General features: G+C 35.1%; 1 protein-coding gene and 1 non-coding gene across 2 annotated transcripts; both read left to right on the top strand.

Annotated features, from left to right (window-relative positions):
• Positions 1–888: 888 nt before the first annotated feature.
• LOC122418174 (G-protein coupled receptor Mth2-like) lies at positions 889–18,082 on the top strand. Its single transcript, XM_043432241.1, has 10 exons — positions 889–1,061; positions 11,410–11,684; positions 13,736–14,030; positions 15,260–15,494; positions 15,981–16,228; positions 16,303–16,381; positions 16,478–16,668; positions 16,842–17,025; positions 17,419–17,800; positions 17,929–18,082. The coding sequence occupies exons 2-9, from the start codon at positions 11,553–11,555 to the stop codon at positions 17,711–17,713; spliced, it is 1,659 nt and encodes a 552-aa protein (XP_043288176.1). The 5' UTR covers positions 889–1,061; positions 11,410–11,552; the 3' UTR covers positions 17,714–17,800; positions 17,929–18,082.
• Positions 8,268–8,457, top strand: LOC122418562 (U2 spliceosomal RNA). The gene has a single exon (XR_006262529.1). It is a non-coding gene; the product is annotated as a U2 spliceosomal RNA (small nuclear RNA).
• Positions 18,083–21,954: the final 3,872 nt, after the last annotated feature.

Below are 21,954 nucleotides of genomic sequence, written 5' to 3'. Positions count from 1 at the left end.
TTGCGTTTTAATTGGTATCTGAAATTCTTTTCGACGAGAAAAAACTCTTGATTTTTTTCAACGAGGAATTTGGCGAAAGAAGATCTAATTGGGTCGTTTAAAAATTAAACGGTCGAACCAGACTATTGAGTTTGAGACAGATTTTAAGGTAGTTCATGCACGAAACGATTTTCCTAAGAAAGTCTTGAAATTTACACAGAGTTCCAATGGGTAGTCGACTTACACGCATGTCAAATTTTGAAGGGTTCGTCTTATTCGTTATTTAGTTAAACGTGTTTAAATATTTCAAAAAATACACAGGGTTACAGGGACTGTGCGTAAAAAATCGTTTATCTTTTCATATAACGAATGAACGCTTCTTATGAAGTTTATGAAAAACGTACACAATAACAAATGAGTATATAATGAATTTTCTTACTAGTAATAAAGATATATTGCGTTAAAGATTAAATGAAATTGGTGATGAACGCTCGTATAATCTCACATTTGCTTATTACGAAATTTCGTTTCTTCTTGGCTTGGCCCGCCACTCCTGCCATAGCCTTCTGTCTTTTTATTAAAACTTTTTTCTTTATCTATTTCCTGCTGTGTTTTCCCTGTACGCTCGTTAAAATGAAATTTCAGGTTCGATCAGTGATGGATCCCCGTTTAATTGATGGCTTGTAATTTCATTCGCCAAAAGATGATTGGAAAAATGTATTTACAATTTTGAATTAATAACTCTGACCTTAATTAGGAAGTAAAAATTAACCCAATTTAGATATCCATAATAAAATACGATTCTACGGGCATGATCTTAAAATAATAATAATAATAATAATAAATCAATAGTAAAAAAAACTCACAATCAATTAGGCCTTTTTTAAGCAAGTTAGACATCTGGAAAGATTTGATTCGGCGTTTTATTCAGTCGCTATGATCTCCTAGAAGGTCAACATATTTTAAGGTTCTTGGATTTATTTGTTACAGCTTTTTTTCAATCTACTTAAGAAATGGTCGATTGAAATTTATATGAGGCAGTCAGCCGGACCTTTTTTTACCAATAAAATACTTTGGATGAGGTAAGTTTTTGATTCGTTGAAATTTTCATTAAGGACATTCAAATAAAGTGAATTACAGAACGAACTGGTGCTTTTATTGTGTCTTTTGGATCAAATACTTACCCTGTCATATAATCGGGCTTAAAGATTTTTAAATTAAATTGAAATAAGCTCAGCAGCAAAGGAGGAATTTATTCTTTATAAATCTACTTTTTTAAGGCAATAAATTGTTGACATAATTACGATGACGGTTAATACTACTTTATTAATAATTATTCATATTCGATGAGCGTGCAGCTTTTGTGATTATTGTTTCTAGTAGTCCGAAGTCTAGCAAACGTGGTCGACCAATTTCCGGCCTTTCTAAACCTCGAAATGTAGTCCTCGAATGATTTTTCTGATTTGAGGATGCAATAAAGCATCTCGCTGGCTATTTGAACAAACTTAATGCTTCACAACTTTTTAAAAATAATCTGAAAAAAGATATGACGAAAGGGATTAAAAGGAGGAGTTTTCATATTCATGAAAAAATGTCATTGGCACTGCCAACAACTTCATCGAAACAAACTTCAGCAATCTCTACCAGGTCGAACTCAAGGAAACTTCAACCAAGTTTTCAATTCTATCGTGCTCGAAATATCCCAGAACTTTTTTCCACCAAGGGGAATTTTTACCGATGAATAATTTCGACGGTCCAAAAAACTTCTACGTTAAAGTTTATTCGTTGGTTGAAGTTTCCTGGGTTGGGGTCTGAATGACAAGCATGAGCTCCGGAATAACTCCCAGAAAAAGAGAAAATTTTTAAACTGGGAGTTTTCTTTTGATTGAGTTGGATATAAAGATCGGATTTGTTGAAATTTTTACGATAGAGATTTGTCATTGGTAGAGATGAGCATACTAGAAAAAAATTGATGATAGAGAATTTATGAATAGAGCGACGTTGGTTATCGAGATTTTGTTGGTAGCAATTGGCAAAATAGAAATGTGCCTGGTTGGATTCTTTTTCAAGCAAGTTTTCATGGTGCTTCATAGGGTTTGCTTAGAGAGAGTTGCTGAGGTACCGTATTATCAAAATTCATCTCAAAATATTCACCTTTCGAGTTCAAAATGCCAGGTATGAAGATTGATTTTTAATGAAAAAAGGCAAAAAATGAATTTTATTTTTTTCCCTTTTTCTTTTTTTTTTGAGCATCCGGCCACGGGAAGCCACGACATTTAAGGACGTCCATTATATTGTGGCAAGTGTAGTAAGCGTTTTCCATAACTTCGTCGTTGAAAATATCCATCGCGAATTTAGCTCTGCCTCCGCTGCGTTTCGCACTCCTTGAGGTTTTCTTGGTTTTTCCACCCTTGCCATTCCCTCCTTTAGCGTTCCCACCATTTTCCCCCTTTTTCTTTTTCCCTTTACCCTTCGTTGCCATTGTCCTTTTTTATGCTCACCAAATTATTCGTTACACGAGCCTTTCACCGTTTTTTCTAGACTGTGACGAATTCGGTGAGTCTGCTAACGGTGATGCAGGTTGGCAACGTCTCTTGAACGAAGGAGGGGACTCGTTTGATCAATAGTAAACTAATTTCCTATAGCAATTGAATTGATGCATTTTTTGCAGCTTATTCTTTTCCGGCTAAACTGCGTAGGTGGTTTTTTTATTCTCAACAATGCTGGATCTGGTTTTATAGATCTTACGAGAAATATTGTGCTATTTATTATACGATCTGCTGATGAATGGAATTTTATCGAAAATTTCCCTCTTCGTAATTCGGTTTTAAAAAATTAGTAAATATACAGAAAAGCGACTTTCCCGAAAAGTTGTGATAAGATTTTCCATTTTTTGCGGCAGTTGAAAAACATGCTTATGAGCCTTTTTTTAAACTAAATTCGTTTTCCATAATATGCGCTAAAGCCATTTACTTATTGAATCTAATACCATTTTTATTTTTTTTCTCCGATCATCCATTCCAGAAATTTTATGAACAGTGCACACCCATCTTTTTTTGGACCTGTCTTCTCCCCCATATTTCCGTACGAAAACGGAGTAAAATAAAAATAAAAAAAAAATTTTTTGTGTATTTTAATAGTGCATTTTTGGGCTTTTTTTATTTTTTATTTTTTAGGCATTTTTTATATACATATTTATAATTTATACCGATCAAAAAATTCCATGAAGTTCCATGTTTTTGGTTTCACTGATTTTTTAATGATTTCTATGTCTTTGCACTATACTGAAAAATTATTGGTGTTTTCTCAGTCACGGTTCACTCCGAATTGGGAGCTGAATTCAGAGTCTCGAATTTTTCAATCTTTCGATCAGAATTCGTAACTTCGAAACTTGCTGAAAAGATGATTGGAATCGAAGCATTTTTTATTCCTTACGAGCACTGAAATCATTGATTACTCAACAAAAATTCTGTATGAATTATAGATAAAACGTTGCCTAGAGATCAGACGTTTTTTATAAACAGGTAAAACGGGTTTTGTGACTTTCATAAACTGATGTTATAATCGAAGACTTTACGACGCTGCCTTTTATTTTATTTTTATTTGGAGAGGAAAATACATTACGTGAAACACTCGGATATCGTAGAAAGGAAAGAGAATTAATTCGTTTTATATTTGGCTAAAATGAGGGAACGCGGGTGGGTGCGGCAAAACTGAGCGAGAGACCAAGAGCCTCGAACGAGGATCTTTTTAATTTTCGTCCCACCATCTACATTAGGGTGGCCCTTAACAGGGGTGTTTTCAAATTTCTTTGCTCCCAGGGGCTCATATACTTCAAAATTGATAATAAATAATTCCCTGAAAATTACATATTTATTAGGGTGTGCGGAAAAAAAAACGATATTTTTTTTTTACTTTGCATCCAGCCGAAAAAGGTGATTCAAGGTGAAAAAAAAAAAATCCCAGAAGGAGAGCTCACCAAAAAATTTTTTCGAATGGCGCTTTGCGTTTGAAGATTTTCTATAAGAATAACCCAGGAAATGATTGAGACCTCCGATCATTGTATCATAACTCTTCAGGAAAAAATCGTACAAAACCGACAATGATATGTTTTTATAGAAAATCGATTCCCCTACAAAAAAAGTCCTTATGAACATTCAGCTTGGAGCAACCATTCTCGTGCTATCACCCTTCGAAGTTGGATCGATAGAAAAAAAATTTTTATAAAACTGTCGAAATCAAATTTTTCGTTTCACAAACAAACTTCTACTAGGAACTTTTTCGTAGAAAATTACTTGCTCTTTTAGAAAATCGTTTAGAAAACGATGCTGAAAATTGAAATTTGCAAATTGTTTCTTCAAGGTCAAGATGGTCAAGATGCACGATGCTCCAAACTTCCTCTATGAGGTGCTATATTTTTCATTTTGGCTTCCTCTTACAATTAGAGGAAGACCTCAGCATTTTTTTAAAAGCTTGAGAAAGCAATTTGTTACTTTTTGTTTTTTTATAAATAAAATTCTAACTTATTTATCGACTTTTAACTTTTCCAAATTTCAAAAACATATATCAGCTCTATGATTTTTTTTCTAAATTCGTATTTATAATTAAATTTTGAAAAGATTTATTAGGCAAAAATATATATAAAAATATCGTTATATTATTATTTTACATTTTAGTTGGTTTTTAGCCAAATATGTTCATACTGACTATGAACATTCCCAATAAGCATTTATGACGATATGTGTAAGAAGATGGGATCTCTGAAAGCTGTAAAGCAAAGTTGAAAAAAATACCATACTAGGTATTATCCAAATACGATTACTATAATTTCAATTTTTATATTGTTTAATATTTTCTGGTTCAATGTGAACGTGCTTAAAATGTCTTACAATTTTTTAAAATAATATTTATAAAACATGTTTTCCTTTTTGTGTATTTGCGTATATTCGTATATGTAAAATTGAAACACATATAACTTTGTTTCGAAGCTTCTGTTTTCAAGAGATGTTAATCTTTACAACTTCTCGAATCTCTGCATTTTTTTAAAACATAATATTGATACATTACGAATTTCACGTCATTTTATGGGAACCGCAAACTTTTTTTATATTTTAAAAATAACAAAAAAGTATGTGGTTACTCACAATTTATTTATGGCTCGGATTCGCAGTAAGTTTTTAAATACAACTCGGTTTTTTTAAGTCTCATTTTCATCAACGTATGAAGTGTTCGCTTTTGAAATTCGAGTCTTAAAAACAAACTTATATTTGAAAACTGACTGTAAATACGGGTTTGTGATGATTATAATGAATCTGTTGGGAATCTTCATATTTTATTTTAAACACTTTTATTATTATCGAGATACACCGGAAAAAAAATTATTACCACTTACAACAATACAAATCAATTTTCATCCTTTTTGATAAATATTACTGGATAAAGGTCATCAATCATTTTTTTTTTAATAATTCTTTCGGTTTGTTTGGGGTACTTGTGTAGTGAGAGGGTGACAAAATAAAAAATATAGCACCTCAAGAGTAAGCTTTGAGCACCGTGCATCTTGACCATCTTGAAAAAGCAATTTGCAAATTTCAATTTTCAGCATTTCTTTTTTATACAAGGAAATAATGTATTTTCTCTACCTTCTTTTACGAACTTTAATTTATCTCTTTGTTTAAATCCATAAAAAAAGAAATTTCGTTCAGTTGTCAAGGCGTGATAAACGATGATACTTTTACATTTATGATATTAGTATAGACATATAGTATCGATAATATGAATATATAAGAAGAAGAAATATAGAGGAAGTACAGACTTGTACACAATATCTTACAAAATTTCCAAAAATTAAAGCCAATATTTCCCAAATTCAATACCAACCTTCCTATTATGATAATTATTTATAAAAACAAAATTAGTAATAAATCTTAAAATTTCCACAAGTTAGAGCGTCGACACCCTTTTTTTCAAAACGTCGTAGGATTCGTATTTTTTTTCCAAATTCTGACAAAATTATCTGAGAACGAAGAGCTTGTTCAGATTAACATCTATGAAAAACGGTAGCCCTGTATCTCAAATCGTTTTCGAGTTATAAGCGTTTGAATTTTGCAGTGCCATAACATACACACACAGACGCACGCTCACACGACACGCACGCACGCACGCACGCACGGACGCACGCGCGCACACACACACACATACACACACATCCATCATCCGGACATTTTTTCTAGATATGATTTTTCGATGTTTTGGGACATTTTGTGCACATTGACATTGAAAAATGGAAAAAAAAATTTCATCGTCACATAGCTTCCTCTATGACGAAGCAAAACGAAATTGTATTTACATATATTGGTTATAAAAATAAAATTTATTTTACAAAACAATAATTCATTTTATACATTTCTCAATAACTTCGCAATACTATAACCAGAAAAAAATCTGAAAATTATTTACATTCTGAGGGATGAGTCAAAATTGAAGGAAATACACAATCATGAAACGGGTAACAAAATGTTTTTTTTACTAGAAAAACAGTTTTGAAAATTCACCATTATGTGTAGTGCTTTCATAAAACTCAATAAAAAAAAAAGAATGGAATTAATCTCAAATAGTTTTGAACTATGCGTTTGTTGCTCGTTCTAAACTATGCAAAAGCTTTGCACTCGAAAGTTTTAGGGAAACAATTTTTTTTTCAGCTTCAGCAATCTTCAATTTTATTGCGTGTAGTTCTTGCTGTTTCCAAATTGCTTCGCGACGTTCTATCAGGCGCAATTGTTTTTCATCCTGGATTTCCTGAAAATCAATGTCAACGTTGTATTAGATATTCATCACTTTCGACACAATAATGATGGTGAAATTGAAAAATTGAATTTTTAATGAAAACTACGGTAATTATGCAGAAGTGGGGCTCCACCTACAATCGGGCTAATTTTTTTTTTTAAGTTCTTTATGAATGGGCAACGTGATAAGAAGCAATATTATGGTGGCGCATGACCTTATTGACCCAAAAACATGACACAGATCGTCATAGGAATTTTTACATTCGTTCAAATCAATGTTTGGGTGTACTTCCGAAAAGCCCATACCCCAGATCGATCTGAAATTTGGTATACTTATGTATTTTGACGCGCTGATTACGAATATGATAGGCAAGATGGCCGCATTTTTTATTTTCAAGGTCAAATCTCGAAAAAAACGACTTTTCAGGGTTTTTCGTGTTTATTGCGATAAATATTGACGCTAGAAAAATTTATATATGATGGGAAAACTATACTACATCTAAAGATGCTCCAAACCCGCCCAACGATTCCACACCCATCCAAAGATGCTCCAGACCCGCTCAACAATTCCACACACATTCAAAGTGCTTCAGACCAACGATTCCACACACATCCAAAAGTGCTTCAGACCCGCCCAACGATTCCACACACATCCAAAGATGCTCCACACCCGCCCAACGATTCCACACACATCCAAAAGTGCTTCAGACCAGCCCAACGATTCCACACATATCCAAAAGTGCTTCAGACCCACCCAACGATTCCACACACATCCAAAGATGTTCCAGACCCGCCCAACGATTCCACACACATCCAAAGATGCTACAGACTTGATTGGGAGTATGGGCTTTTCAGAAGTTTATCCAAATATTTCGAATATAAGTGCAACTTTATCGAAGTTTTCGGAATTCCATAAATTTTGAATTTATATAATTTTTAATGGTTTTTGCAGCTTTCCGCTACCATAAAATACATATTTCCTTGCCATAGTATAGCCCTGAATTCATAAAAAAAAATTCTGAGCCGTTTTGGGGTGGAGCCCCACTTCTGCATATTTACCAAAACTACTTATAATTATTAGGTAAAATGGTTTTTCTTTGGACATCGTCAAAGTTCTTATAGTTTTTTAAAAAATAATATAGATGCATGAAAAATCAAATTCTATGAATTAGTCTCTAAAAAAAACTCGTTGGTGACAGGTTATAAAACATTACAGTTCGACCACACTTCTTCGCAAACTCGGTCACCGCAATACACCGAAGTTCTACTGTATACTGTATTTTTACTTCTAATAATTCTTTCTGGTGACGCATATTCGTTGCTGCGCGACGTGCCGACACGCGAGCTAGCACGAAGAAGGCCGAGCTTTCACGAGTCCCCGTCGAGGAGAGCGTTAGTACTTTAGTACCCGAAACGGTTGCTAGACGTCGCATCGTCTTGACTTTCTCGTCAGCGAATCGTGCCTCGAAACTTTACTTAAACGACGAGCAGGCACGATTTGGTATCGCTTCTCGGCCTATGGCTAAGATCAAAGTGTAGTATCTGTTCTTATCAGCTTAATATCTGATACGCTCTCCATTGGAGAGCCAGAATATTAATCTGATTTTTGAAACTAATCTGGACCCACGGGCTTGCTCGGGGCGGATACGAGTTGTACCGGCATTGCAGTGCCGCCGGTTTCAGCTCAATAATATTCAATAAACATAAATTAGCTCCTTATTAAAAAATTCAATAAGAAAATTTTGATTTCAGCAAAATTTTTCTAACATAAATTATATCGAAATTTTTTTTCAAAAAATATATTCGGAAAATACAATTCTAATAACATTCTGGGACACGGAGGGATCTGCATGCAGATATGTGGCCGTGATATTCGAGAACCAGCGCAAAGCAATGGAGTGCTTGTCGAAGTATCCCGAGCTCGCCGAGACTATCTTTTTTCTGAGTAAAGGCTTTGAAAATTTAACTCAAAAAAGAAAATACTATTATGTAAAAAAACTATAAACCAAAGAATTTAAACAAAAATAATTGACCGTTGTACTCGACTTTCGAATTTGTGTGTGTAAGATACAGGTAAACCAATTCCAAAAATGAAATTGTATTTACATATATATTGGTTATAAATATTAAAAAATTACTACAAATATGTAATATATTTTATAACGCAAGTGATTATTTGATAAATATCCTTGATAATATTGATAGAGATAAAAAAATTAATCTTTGAGCTCAAATAACTGTTAAACCAATAGACTTAGCTACAAATCATAAGAGACCTTTTTTGTAGAGCGTAAAATTCTGTATGCAGATATATATGACTCGAAATTTTCAATTAATTTGTCCCAGAGTTATAAAATACTGAAGAACGAAAGAAATTTTTCCCATGTTATTCTCCAATCTTAGGTTGAAGTGCGGACTATCTTAGAGTTGATATTAAGAGCTCAAATTTTCAGGGAATTATTTTTTATCGATTTGGAAGCATCTGAGAGCCCCTGAGAGCAAAGAAATTCGAAAACACCCCTGTTAACCCTAATCTAATCTATATGGATGTTTTCTTCTCGTTCAATATATTGAATCGTCTTTGTACCTCTTTCAAAAATATTTTTTTGACTCGACGTACTTCTGGCGTTCTGACATTTACGATAAAATTTATCGAAGAATAAAGTTTACTTCTACCAAAGAGTCATTCAACAATAAAACTATTTCGGAATGAGAATTTCAAAATTTTTTTGACAGTAGATCGAAAACGTTATTATTGATTGTTGCAGAAAAGAGCACGTTGGAATGTCACAAGTTGACAAAATTTCCGGTCTATTTTTCGCTTCTTATTCCGTTGATGAATTCTATGACGTGTAAAATCGTTAGATTATACGATTTCGAACCCGACGAGGTGGGTGGTAACAGTCAACGGTATAACAATAGCGTAAGAGGCCATTGTTGATATGTCACAAAAAATAGACAGATTCTATTATAGCAATGAGTCTAACACTGAAAATGTACATGAATATTGTCATTGTAAGGATCAACACTTCGGAGTAAAAAAAAAGCCCAACATTATTTTACTTATAGCTGTTCTGATTTACGTTTACCGGTGTTGAATATTCGTGTTATCAATTATAAGAGGCATAATTACCAGTGAATAAGTATTTCATAGCACAGTAATTCGTGAAAAGTTTTGAACGTCGCTTATAATCACAAAAACGAGAAAACCGTTGCAGAGTTATTAATGCCTTGGCGCTGTACGAATTTATAGTTATTTGGGCTGGCTCATCACGGACCTCAATTTTTTATAAGAACACGCAAGAAAAATTTGAAAACCGAAATCTCGTTCACTTATGATCGTAGAGAATAAAATTCCCTACAAAAAAATATTTTTTATGGCGTCAAATACCTTAATCAATAATTCAATAACCATAACTATTTGAAAGATGGACTTATTTATGAATTCGTGTTCTATATCCGAGCTTAATTATTTATTGTGCCATTAAAAATTCCACCGAATATATTGCCGGGAATTTTTAACTCGATCAGATAACTGAACGGCACTACTCCGAAATAAATTACTAATTTGATGCTCACATTTAAAGATTCATCGAAACGAGTGGAGGTGAAAAGGTCTTTCCCCCCGCTACTTTTCTTTTTGGAACCGGCGAGCTTGTCTTCTTCTGTTCAGAAACTTAGTCGAATTGGCGCGCTCGAGCAGGGAGCACCTGAGATACGCGTGATTGGAATACTTTCCAATGATTTGTTTTTAAAAAAAAAAAAGACTGAAAAAAAGCGTCTTTACAACGGTTCTTTTGGATTTGGATTCTTTATACGGATTTTCAGTTGTGGAATTTTCATTCTCAATTTTCGAAGTGTTGATCTTTCTAAAAATTTGAGTGAAAAAATGAGTAAAAGAAAATTTCTCAAAGCATCTTCAAAAGCTCTTGAAAACTAATCGCACTCGAAACGTTAATCAACACACTAATAAAACATCATAGACCTTGCAGGCTTTTAGAAGCCTTAAAAACGAATCGTAGACCTGGAAAAAGTGAGGAATTCATTGAAAAAAAACTGAAAATTCTAAAACAGGCGAAACAAAAAAATACTTTCAAAAATCGGATCTCAAAAAAAATTAGAAAGCCGGAACACGGTTTGAGAATTGGCTAGAAAAAAAGTCTAAAAATCCTCATAAAAGGTCAAGAAATTCAGGAAAATTTCTGAAAAGTCTAAAAAAGTAAAATGTTCATGTACCGCAATGGGAGGAGAGCAGGAACCCGGAAAAGCCTTCAACTCACATGGCTGCTGACGTTTTGGCTTTGGGATAAAATAATTGTAGCGAGAGGACATTTTAAGTTGGCAAAGTGTTGTCCACGCGACCAAGTTGTATCGGTCGAAAAGAATTTCGGTTGCGTTTATTCCGGAGAGAGAGATCGGGAGCTGTACTACTTGAAGCGTGTTTTGAAAAGTGACCAGTTCATAGGCTGCAACGACACGGAACACTTGAGTGTGATTTCGCGTTTACATGAGGGCACGATAATTGGTGCTTTGCCAACTTATTGCGTCGACATTTTGTGGGACAAAAAGCTCTCCCGCAAAATTCCAATAGTTTTTGACTGTAGTGAAGAAAATGTGCCGAATAATAACTTGAATTTGACAACAGATTTTGGGGATTCCCCGAACTTAGGGAGCCTGAGCATTTGCTGCTCTTCAGGCACTTTTTACGACGTGAAACAACGCGACTGCATTCCTGTCTCGAACAGCAGCGCCATCGAACGTAACGCTGTTTCTTTGTACTACCAAATAATGGAGGGAAAATCAGCCTCCAATTTCGTCAGCGTTGTCAGAGGACCCCCTAAATGCGAATACGCCATTCTCGACTATCCCGTCAATATCACCAACGACTTAAGAGTCCTCAAAAAAGTTCAAACTCTCGAGGTGATCAGAATATTTTGCGTATCTTCGGAATTCCTCATATTTGAAGTACTTTTTACGTGCTTCGAATGATTATTTTATTTAAGGTAGTTCAATAGCTAAATGCCGTATAAAAAATATGCATGGTCCAGCCCCCTTCCTGTGTGAACATTATTCGTTGTGAAATATGTTCTAAAAATCATTGAAATTGTCGTTAATGATCAGTTAAACAAAATATATGTGGTTACAATATTTTATTAAAATTTCATAACTGCTCGTGATTTTGGAATTTTTATATTTTTTCTTTTATGTAACAAATGAACGCTCGGAAGCGCATAAATCGTGGCAACACTGTACACTGAGAAAAAAAATTACTAGAACCAATAAAATGTAGTTTTGAAGCGAAAAAATCATTTATTTCATTATTCGCCAAAACATATTAGATTGGTTCTCTCATATATTTACTTGGTTAATTTATTTCAGTAAATTTTATAAATTTTTGTTTCAAAAATAGTAGTTGCTTTAATCTAACAATTTTTTATTAGTTTGAATCAATAACACATTTTATGATTCAAAAATGCATGTTTTTGAAAGAAGCACTTATTCTTTTTATGAACCATGATTTTAACTATATTATATTGTTTATGTATTTTAACTATATTATGTTATCAATTGCAAAATCATTTTTCACTGCCCGTGATGGTCAATCACAGTTTATGGTGCAACTCTGAAACTATTTTAATCGAAGAAAAATTCCTACCTGCATGGAGATTCGATACCGATCTACCTACCTACCTCCCTACATTTTTCTAAGTACGCACGTTATCCACTAGACTACTACCACATTGTTAGATATAAACTGAAAAGAATATCATATAAGTTGCGAAAAATATTATTTCGATTATTTATTTGTGAACCATGATAATCACTGTTAATTTGAAAACATATTTTCACGGATCTATCACTTCATTATATTAAACTCTTATTTAATATTAAAATTTATTTTAATAAACATATTTTTAGAAACAAAATAATGATGAATTCATTGCAAGAAAATAATTTGTTCGAAAAAAGCAATTTCGTATTGAATTCGTTTTGTAGATTCAAATAATTTAATGTTTTTGATGCGATAAATGTAATTAATCTAATCAATAAAAATTTAATCAAATCTATCATGCATCTAATTGATCCTATTAAATAAGAGTTTAATATAATGAAGTAATAAATCCATGAAAATATGCTTTCAAATCAACAGTGATTGTCTTGGTTCAACAAATAAATAATCGAAACAATACTTTGATTTAATAAGTAAATACATGTTCTCAAATTCAATAATTTTTTCTCTCAGTGTACGCAGGCAACTGTCTGAGACGAGCGCAACGTCCTAAAGTGGTTTGTCTCACGCGACGGCGTTGCCACGTCACGAACCTTGAAATTCTCCCACTCAAATTCTCGTACGATTTTTATTACAATCAATTTTTTCTCAAAAAATAGACGGTAAATCATGTGTTTTTTTTTTTATTTTATCTTCAGAAGATACTTTAACACTGTGTTTTTTAAAATCAAAATCGTAAGGACTGTTCTCGAGTTATTTTGCTACACATTTTTTGTTTAACGATTACCATGTGTTCTGATGGAGAAACCATAAAACTTTAACTTGCAATATCTGAAAAACTATACGGTAGAACTACTTTTTTGTAATCGATTCGTTAGATTTTTCTGCGCGACATATATTTTATTCAAAATTTCCCTAAGGAATCGGGTTTTGCTATTGAACAACCTTAATTCAATTTAATTTATTTTATTTTTTTAATGATTGTTTCGTGAGATTCGTTTTTTCTTTTTCTTTCCACGCGAACCGTAAAACGTCATCAAAAGCGGCGTTGCAGGGAAAAATTAGCCTGATAAATGCCCTTCCTGTAAAATCTCTTAAGACCAAAAAAAGAAAAAGAGGAAGAAGAAGATGAGGGGGGGAGACGTTTACATATTTTTCTTCTTTTCGATCCACAAGATTTTAAGCTCATGTAGGAAATATTTTCATTCTGTTTTTTTTTTTATTATATGCCAACAAATAGATTATGGTGGCAACGAGAGATGGCAATAGTTCGGTAACGATAGTGACAAACGAAAACAGCAGTTGCTTCGATTCCGGAATCGAATTTCCGCTCGTTAGAGTCTGTAGTGACTCCAAATACTGCGATATTAATCCTTGCATTAGAAAATGTTGTCCAGAAGGTGAAATCATAATTGACGCCGAATGTAAAAAAACGATTTCTGATAAAGTTCCGCTGGGAAGCTTCCATAGACTCTTGATGAATGAATCCATCACCAGAGGATTATCTTCTTCCTCGGAGTTCATGCATTCTCCTGGTAAGTCCCGGTCTTTAGCTGCTCGAAATTTTTTCGTCACGTCCGATCTCCTTTAACCCAAGACGGTCACATGGGGTGTGACACACCCCAGGCCATCTGTGCACCAAATGTGCACTGGGCATTCAGTGAATTTATTTTTATAACATTATTTCGCTGTATTATTATTATTTTTACATTACTTTTTTATTTTTGAATAAAGGAATTATCATCTTACATGAAAAATCATTGACATCTTGTACATCATTTTGCCGGTGAAACCCGCATGTTCATAGTGCGGAATAAATATACTTTTTAAAAAACCCACAAAAACTATTATACTCACCAGAAAGAGAATGCTTTCACAAATCAGATCCTGCTTGAATTTTGTTGATATGTCAAAAAACAAAAAAAATACATCATTTTTTTAAAAAAAAGGTCTTTTTCGCGAATATTTTTTCAAGAATTTTTTAAACATACTTCAAACTCAAATTTTCGTTCCGTTCTTGGATAGGATAATAGAGAAACGTTTGAAATATGTTCTCAATTTTTGTTGAGCCCCCAAAATAATTCTACGAAATGCTACAGCGCTCTAAAGTGCTTGGGGTGTGATACACCCCATCTGACCACCACAGGATTCTCATGAGGTGTGACCGTCTTGGGTTAACATTTCTGAACCCAAAATCTAAAAGAACACGAAATTTTTCAGTGCTAAAAATTACTCGTTTAGACTTTGTAGAAAAATTATAATTTCATAATTTTTTAACCCATCCCGTCCCAGTGGGACTGCCACGATCCCACCCTACAAAAAATTAGCTCAAAGCTCTAATATTGAACCAATTCCACTAAAAAGGGATATCTAGGGGTTTTATAGTCCCTGATCACGAACATGAAGTCAGATTTTTTAAATTCAAAATGGTGGATCCAATATGGCGGACGCGAAGTTCCAAATACTTATTAATTTTTCTAAAGATTAAGATTTTCTAAAGATTACGAATTTGGCTATTTTTGAATTCGTGGAATTTGTGCCATTCGAACGGATAAAGTCTAATTTTTTCTGTCGTCTATGAACATAGAAGGTTTAGTCCTTCCTTTATGCTAGTGGAAGCTCACTCTGGAGTGAACTTTCAGTTTCAAATTATTCGAAATTCTAGAATTTTGAAATGTTGGGACTTTTGGGCTGATTCAAATGTGAACATTTCTTATCCCCTGCTTTTTTCTTCCTCTATATTTGTTTCCGGTTGTTATGAAAGATTACGGTCTTCTGATCGGAAATCCCTGCAAATATGGACAGTTTCTCGTTGACCGTTCCGAAGAGTGGTTCATCACGCCTAGAGGTCAATTCAGCCTCAAATTCTATCGAACATACGCTACTAATGAATACTGCTTGGAAATCACTTCGCCTGCAGGAAAAAAGGGATCATACAAACTGCAACCTTTCATTTGCATCGAAGAATCGATATTCGCGATCAAAGAGTCTCCTCTGCGGTAAGCAAATCATAGTTTTGTCAGCGAAGTTTATTATTCCTTCCCATCATCGATCACAGTCTCGAATTCTACTAAATCTTATTCTATTTTTTCCTCCTCTTATTTCATCTATTCACTGACCAGTGAGTCCCAAAAAATCCCAGTTGGGATTTAATGGCCATAATGACCTTAGTGGCCAGAAGAGCGAGCTAAAGAAAAATCTCGGATCTTATGGGACTCGAGGTCGCATAATTAAGGACTTTTATATTGTAATTTGTCCCCTCAAAAATCCCAAATGACGATTCGTGACAATTAAGGATTCATTTAGTTCAAATCGAGGGAGGCGAAAAAAGTCCCGTTTCGGGACCAATTTGGATTGCATTTGAGTCCCAATGAGAACTTTTTTATGGACTTTCCCCAGGGACCTATACTGATCTGTTGCACTGTCATCAAAATATCTTTTGGATCCGAAATAGGAATGAATGAAGCCGTGGATCTTTTCGGCAGGTATCAAATTTTTGCGAGCTTTCAACTATCCAGTTGTTTCTTCCTGATATTGACACTGCTCGTGTACATCTGCCTACCGTCACTGCAAAATCTTCATGGAAAAACACTGATGAGTCACGTGTTCAGTTTGATCGTGGCTTACGCAACTCTGGCGACAGTGGCTCTAGCCACGCCTGCGGACATTGGCAATCACGATAACGATGACGGAGATCAGCTGCAGTCGTCAAAAGTTTTTTGTAAATTTCTCGGTAGGTTTATCCAAATGAAGCAATTTTAATTTGTCTCGACCACTCTCTACTTTTTCGTTGCCTTTATTTCGAAGGTTTTACGCTTTTGTTTTCTTGGATCTCCGCCTTCTCGTGGCTCAACGTTATGTGCTTCGACATCTGGTGGACCTTTGGGTAAGAATGGAATGAACCTTTCTAAAACTATCAAAATGATCATTTCCCACATTCACCTTCTGCAATCAATCAAATCTGATCAAGATCCCTTTCCAGCGGATTCGGTGACGGAGATATTTCTAATTCTCGTCGCAGCCGCACTCACAGGAAACGTTTTCTAATGTACTCGTTGTACGCCTGGGGTTTGGCGATCCTCATTACGGTTTGTGGCATCGTGGCTGATGAGACCAACTTTTTTCCGGATAACCTTCGTCCTCACGTGGGAACTGACAGCTGCACGTTCGAAAGTCAGTAGCAGTGAGAACGAACGTCGAAAAAAGGGACTTAGATTTCGTTTTGGAAGCGAAAGTTCTCCAAAAGTTCAATAATTCTTGCTTCGAAGTGACTTCCTAAATTATTAATCAGAAGTTGAATCGCTTAACCGGAATTAACGGCTCTTCTGTTGTTTCTCATCGCGCAGGAAACGTGCGTTATTATGGCGAGGTTCTCTTCTTCGTCGGACCAGTCATGATTCAGCTGTTGGTCAACTGTGTCTTTTTTATCCTGACTGCGATGTACTGCAGCAAAGTAAAAGCTGAAATAGCAAGAGTGATGACCACACGGAATGATCCCCGAAACAAAAGATTCCGAGCTGACAAAACGAGGTTGGTAACGCGCGGACGTTACTCTGCTTTAACGGATCGGCGAGTTCTGAAAAAAGTGAAAAATGTCCCAATAGGGACTCGGGACTTGAGTGGACGATTAATATCCAAATTAAGTCCCAAATTGGACTTTTTCTCCATTAGTTTGGAATTGAATGTGACATCATGAGTGCCAAGTGAGAACTGAGAGTCCCAATTAGGGCCTGTCTCGACTGGACCTCTGCAAAAGTTCACGTTCACACCGAATGAAGAAAAAAAGTCTTATGTAGAACTCAACTTGGGTTTCACTTGTCCACTGGAAGTCTGTGTCCCAATTGGCACATTTTCCAGGGGGTTGTTGGGTTCACCAGCAAATGTCGAGAACGGAAGGATATTCGACTAGTATTTTCGTTGCAGGTTCCTAATGAATGTGAAACTGTTCATCGTGATGGGAGTTTCCTGGTGCCCGGAAATGATCTCAGCCATCTTGAACCACTATGCAGCGACTCTGGCTTGGCAAACGGAATTTTTCTACCCTTTCGATGTCTTGAACTCCCTCCAAGGCGTCGTGATCTTCATCCTGTTTATTTTTAAGAGGAAAGTCTACCGAGCTTTGAAAGAGCGGTTTTACATTGGACGTAAAAGCAATAACGTTAACCCAACTTCACTATCGACGAGTCAAACGGATCGGAATTCCAGCATCCCTTCATAGTGAGGAACAGAGCGAAGAGCAGTACTATTTCAACTTATAGGGGCGACAGTTCGGTTTCCACTACTCTCTCATAAATCTCTTTTCAACGTATGTAAATCTATAAAGCTAAATATTTATGATGTAAATTCTTAAGCGGATTCTCCGACCGAGAACGTTGACCGAGCCCCTGAAAAATCGTATCCATCCTTAATCTCATTTAAAGGGTTTTCTTCCAGAGAGGAATATAGCAAAATCCTGGGATACGATGCTTTTTTTGCCTTCTTAAGGGTCAATCCTCATTGTTGGTCCAGTGGAATTTCCTCACGTCTTTACTTCCGTGGTCAATTCAGATCGACCCACTCTTGATCCAGCCACATTTCTGCATGTATTTTCACCACTGTGCATCGTTTAAATACAAACGTCGTTGAAACAAATAGAAACATCGTTGAATTTCTCGTTCGACTTTCGAACAGATTCTAATACCATTGGGTAAGCCTGATAAAAATTGGGCAGAATATATCAAAATCAAATGTAAATTTTCTCTAAGCTATTTCGCCAAGACAACCCTGACTTCCCAGAGGATCCTCCAATCAGGGTTTACTTGACCCAGAGGGGAGGGTCAAGCGACTGTGATGTCACTTCCGGTTTGGGGTCATTTGACCGTTACACGTGCCGCCTTCGAGGGTCGCTACGAGGCTACAGTTTCTGATCGACGTGTAGAGTCGCGTCTGAGCGACGTTGTAACAAGCATTAGAATGGTCAGAGGATGACGATTACGTCGAGGAGTTCGTAGGTAAAAAAGGAGATGGTTAGGTTGGTAAAGAAGATCCCTATTCAAATCCGGAAACTCATTTTTTCCATACCACACGTGTGGTGATGAACCCTATATTACCAATAACCATTCACAGCAATTCAAATCATTAAGGTGATCTATTACTTGTTCAGTCGGTAAAAATCATGTTTCACGGTTTATTCCGAGTAGCTTGATATTTTAAAGAAAATATGAGTTACACACTATTCTCATTTTATCAGAGAACAATGTGTAGTATTTATTTTTCTCAAAAAAATCAAGCACGTCCGATTCAACCATGCAACCATTTTGCAGCTATCTCTCTCGCACTTACGCAACTGATATAGCCACTCACCCCTTCAATAGCCACGAAGCAGACGAGGCAACCGAGACCTGTGAGAAAATATTTCCAGTACAGTTGCGACGAAAAATCGGTATTTTTGCGTGAAAACCAAAGTTACAAGCTAGAAATTATCTATCAACCTCCAACCTGCATTCCATCGTATTCTTGGATTCCCAATGGGCATAACATATTAGAGAACAAGGGGAAAAATCGACGAAGTGTCCAAAAACAGACCTGTGACGAAATACTTGACGTACAATTTCGACGAAAAATAGGTCTTTTTTCGTGAAAACCAAAGTTACAAGCCGAAAATCATATCTCGGCCTCCAGAATGAACTTCTTGGTTCCTAATAGATATAATGTGACGTAAAAAAAAACGCGCCTGGAACCTCTACCTCTGCGGTAGTGCGGAAAAGAGTTCACAGTATGATATCATTATCGTAAGTATTGTTAATCATTGAAAATGTACTAACAAAAAGATAATCTTAAAAAACGTACTAACAACGTAACACCACATGAAAATTGAAAATAAAATCCTATAGCCATCAAAACGAAATCAAAGAAGTTGAGAAAAAAACGTGATATCAAACCCCAAAATTCCTCCTACTTCCTTCTACTATTCAGAAACAAGGGACCATCAATGTACTTGTCCCAACCTTTTTTTCCCTAGGGGTTACAGTTTAGCAGTATAAGAACTAAGTTACAAAAATCTAGAAGAAAAATGGAAAAATGAAAATAAAGTTTTTAACTTACATCGAATGAAGAAAAATTATGAAGCCCCACAAAATACTAGTAGTTCAATGACATCAATGATCAGGCACTTGGGGTATGAATTTACGTCATTTGAAATGATATCAAAATGAAAGAAATTCCGTGCGTCGAGGAGAGCCAACATTGCTTCGTTGTTGCCTTCCGAGAGAATATGGAGATGGTACGATGCCACAAGGAAAGACTCACTTTAGGCCGATTTTCATTCGTCAAGGCGGTCAACCATAGCGGGCGATTCTGGTTGGCCGGTGCGGTCATCCGGAACAATGAACATGCCTATATAAACCGGGGATCTAGCTGAGGAGCATCATTCTGCAATTGTCATTGCAAGCAGCACGAATATGGAATCCTTTGCTCAGCTGATGAGCTCCATCGGAGCTAACAGCTGCGAAGTTGACTTCATTGCTAGCTTGCCTTTGGAAATTGCCGAATTAATACTTCGAAAGCTGGACTCTCAATCCCTGCTGAATTCTGCTTTGGTCTCCAGAAAGTGGATGAAAGTCTGCAAAGGCTATTCTCCTCTGAGAAAAACTATCGGACATCATCTGCACACGCAGAACCAAAGCAGAATTCACAGCCGAAGACCACTTTCGAAGCTAAATAAAACAAAGCCACAAACTCGCTGCAAGACTCCGACAATTCAGCCCAACCTCCTTCCTCAACCTCCAGTCGTACTGTCAATCCCACTCCCGAACCCAACGAAACATGTTCGACAAAATTCATCCGCCAATAAACGTCGCCCACCAACCCGCAATTCCTTAAGATTACGATAGTTAGATATAGGATTTAGATTAATTGTTAAAATTAAGATGGATGTATTTGTACAATAATTTCACCGTTGCTGCGCAGCAACTCCTTAAACTATTTTGTACTCTCCGTTGTACCAAAAATTGTTCATTTTGTAAAATCATACTTTAGAATTAATCTTAAAATTTATTAATAACCTGGCGCGCCATATATTTGTTAGGGTTTTTATAAGTAATTTTTTAACATCTTGTAGACCTCGCGGAAAATCCGGTTTAAGTTAGTACTTGTTCTTGTCTTCATACTCGTTCTCATTTTTATTTTCATTTGAATGAATAAATTTGAATTTGAATAAAAAGTGATGGACCGGATAAGTACTTTTGACACATATTTAAACATAATTTTATAATGTTAAAATGAAATAATATAGATAACGATTTTTAGTCCGTTAATATTGTGATTACAAATAGTTAGCATTTTTTTTAATGATAGGAAGCAAGATTTTTGGGTTTTTTTAAATTTTTGTTGACAATTTGTATTAGTGATTTTGCTGAAACGACCTTAAGCGGACCTGTATTCCCAGCGATCCCAGCCGCTATTCAAACATAATTTCACAATGTCAATAGTGAAAAACTCAGTTATCATTTTAGTAAGCGAATCTTAATTTCTTCAAAATTTTCAATACGGTATATTTCGAATCACTAATAAGATAATGAGAATAATTACTAGGCCTTCGATTGATACCATCCATTTTAACGCTCCAAGAAAGTTAGAACAAGACTTTTTTTAATTCATTGTATTGTCGTTTAGAATAATACTATAAGTGGTATTTTATTTCTATGGAAAACGTTAATTTTTTTTTATTTTAGTTTCTGGGTCGTTTCACGTTACCATAAATATTCCATGTTACCATAAAGGCCTCAAAGCGATATCATAAATTTTAGTGCTGCACTTAGATTAAAACTTTTTTAATTCATTTAGTTATTATTTTGTCAGATAAAATCATTCATCTTTTTCTTTATTTTACCTTTTTTCATCTATCTATGTGTTGTAGATAAATCGTAATTACTCATATATTAAATTAAGTAAGTTGAGGGGAAATAAGATAACCCCAAAATTCCCCTAGGGAATAAAAGGTTGGGACAAGTACCTTGATAGTCCCTTGTTTCTGAATATAATAGAAAAAAATTCAAAACCAGGAAAAAATTTATATAAACAAAAAACCAAAAATTAACAACAATCGGAAAAAATTCTATTAAAATATAAAAAAATTTTAAATCAAAAATTTGTAAAAATCAATTGAAAAGAATTTCCATCTACGTTACGTCTAGCATTAAAACTTACGTTATCAATATGAGGCCAAGTATTTAATTAAGTTCCTGATGGTACCCGTAAGAATAAATATGTATTCTGAATTATCATTTTTCCCAACTCTTCTTTAAAGTGTATGCAATATTGTCAAACTGTAAACTGGCCTAACTTTTGAAAGGTACAGGTCATAACTTTTGGGTAAATAAAATTACTGTACGGCCTCAACTTCCTTAAATACATGGAACGGTTTGTCTGTCAGAACGGTTTGGAAAACGCTATGACGTCATTAAATCGGCATATTCACGT

Source organism: Venturia canescens, chromosome 11 (genome assembly GCF_019457755.1).
Source record: "Venturia canescens isolate UGA chromosome 11, ASM1945775v1, whole genome shotgun sequence".
Classification (NCBI taxonomy): domain Eukaryota; kingdom Metazoa; phylum Arthropoda; class Insecta; order Hymenoptera; family Ichneumonidae; genus Venturia; species Venturia canescens.
The sequence above is the reverse complement of the archived record's forward strand: the minus strand, read 5'-3'. Positions and strand labels throughout refer to the sequence as shown.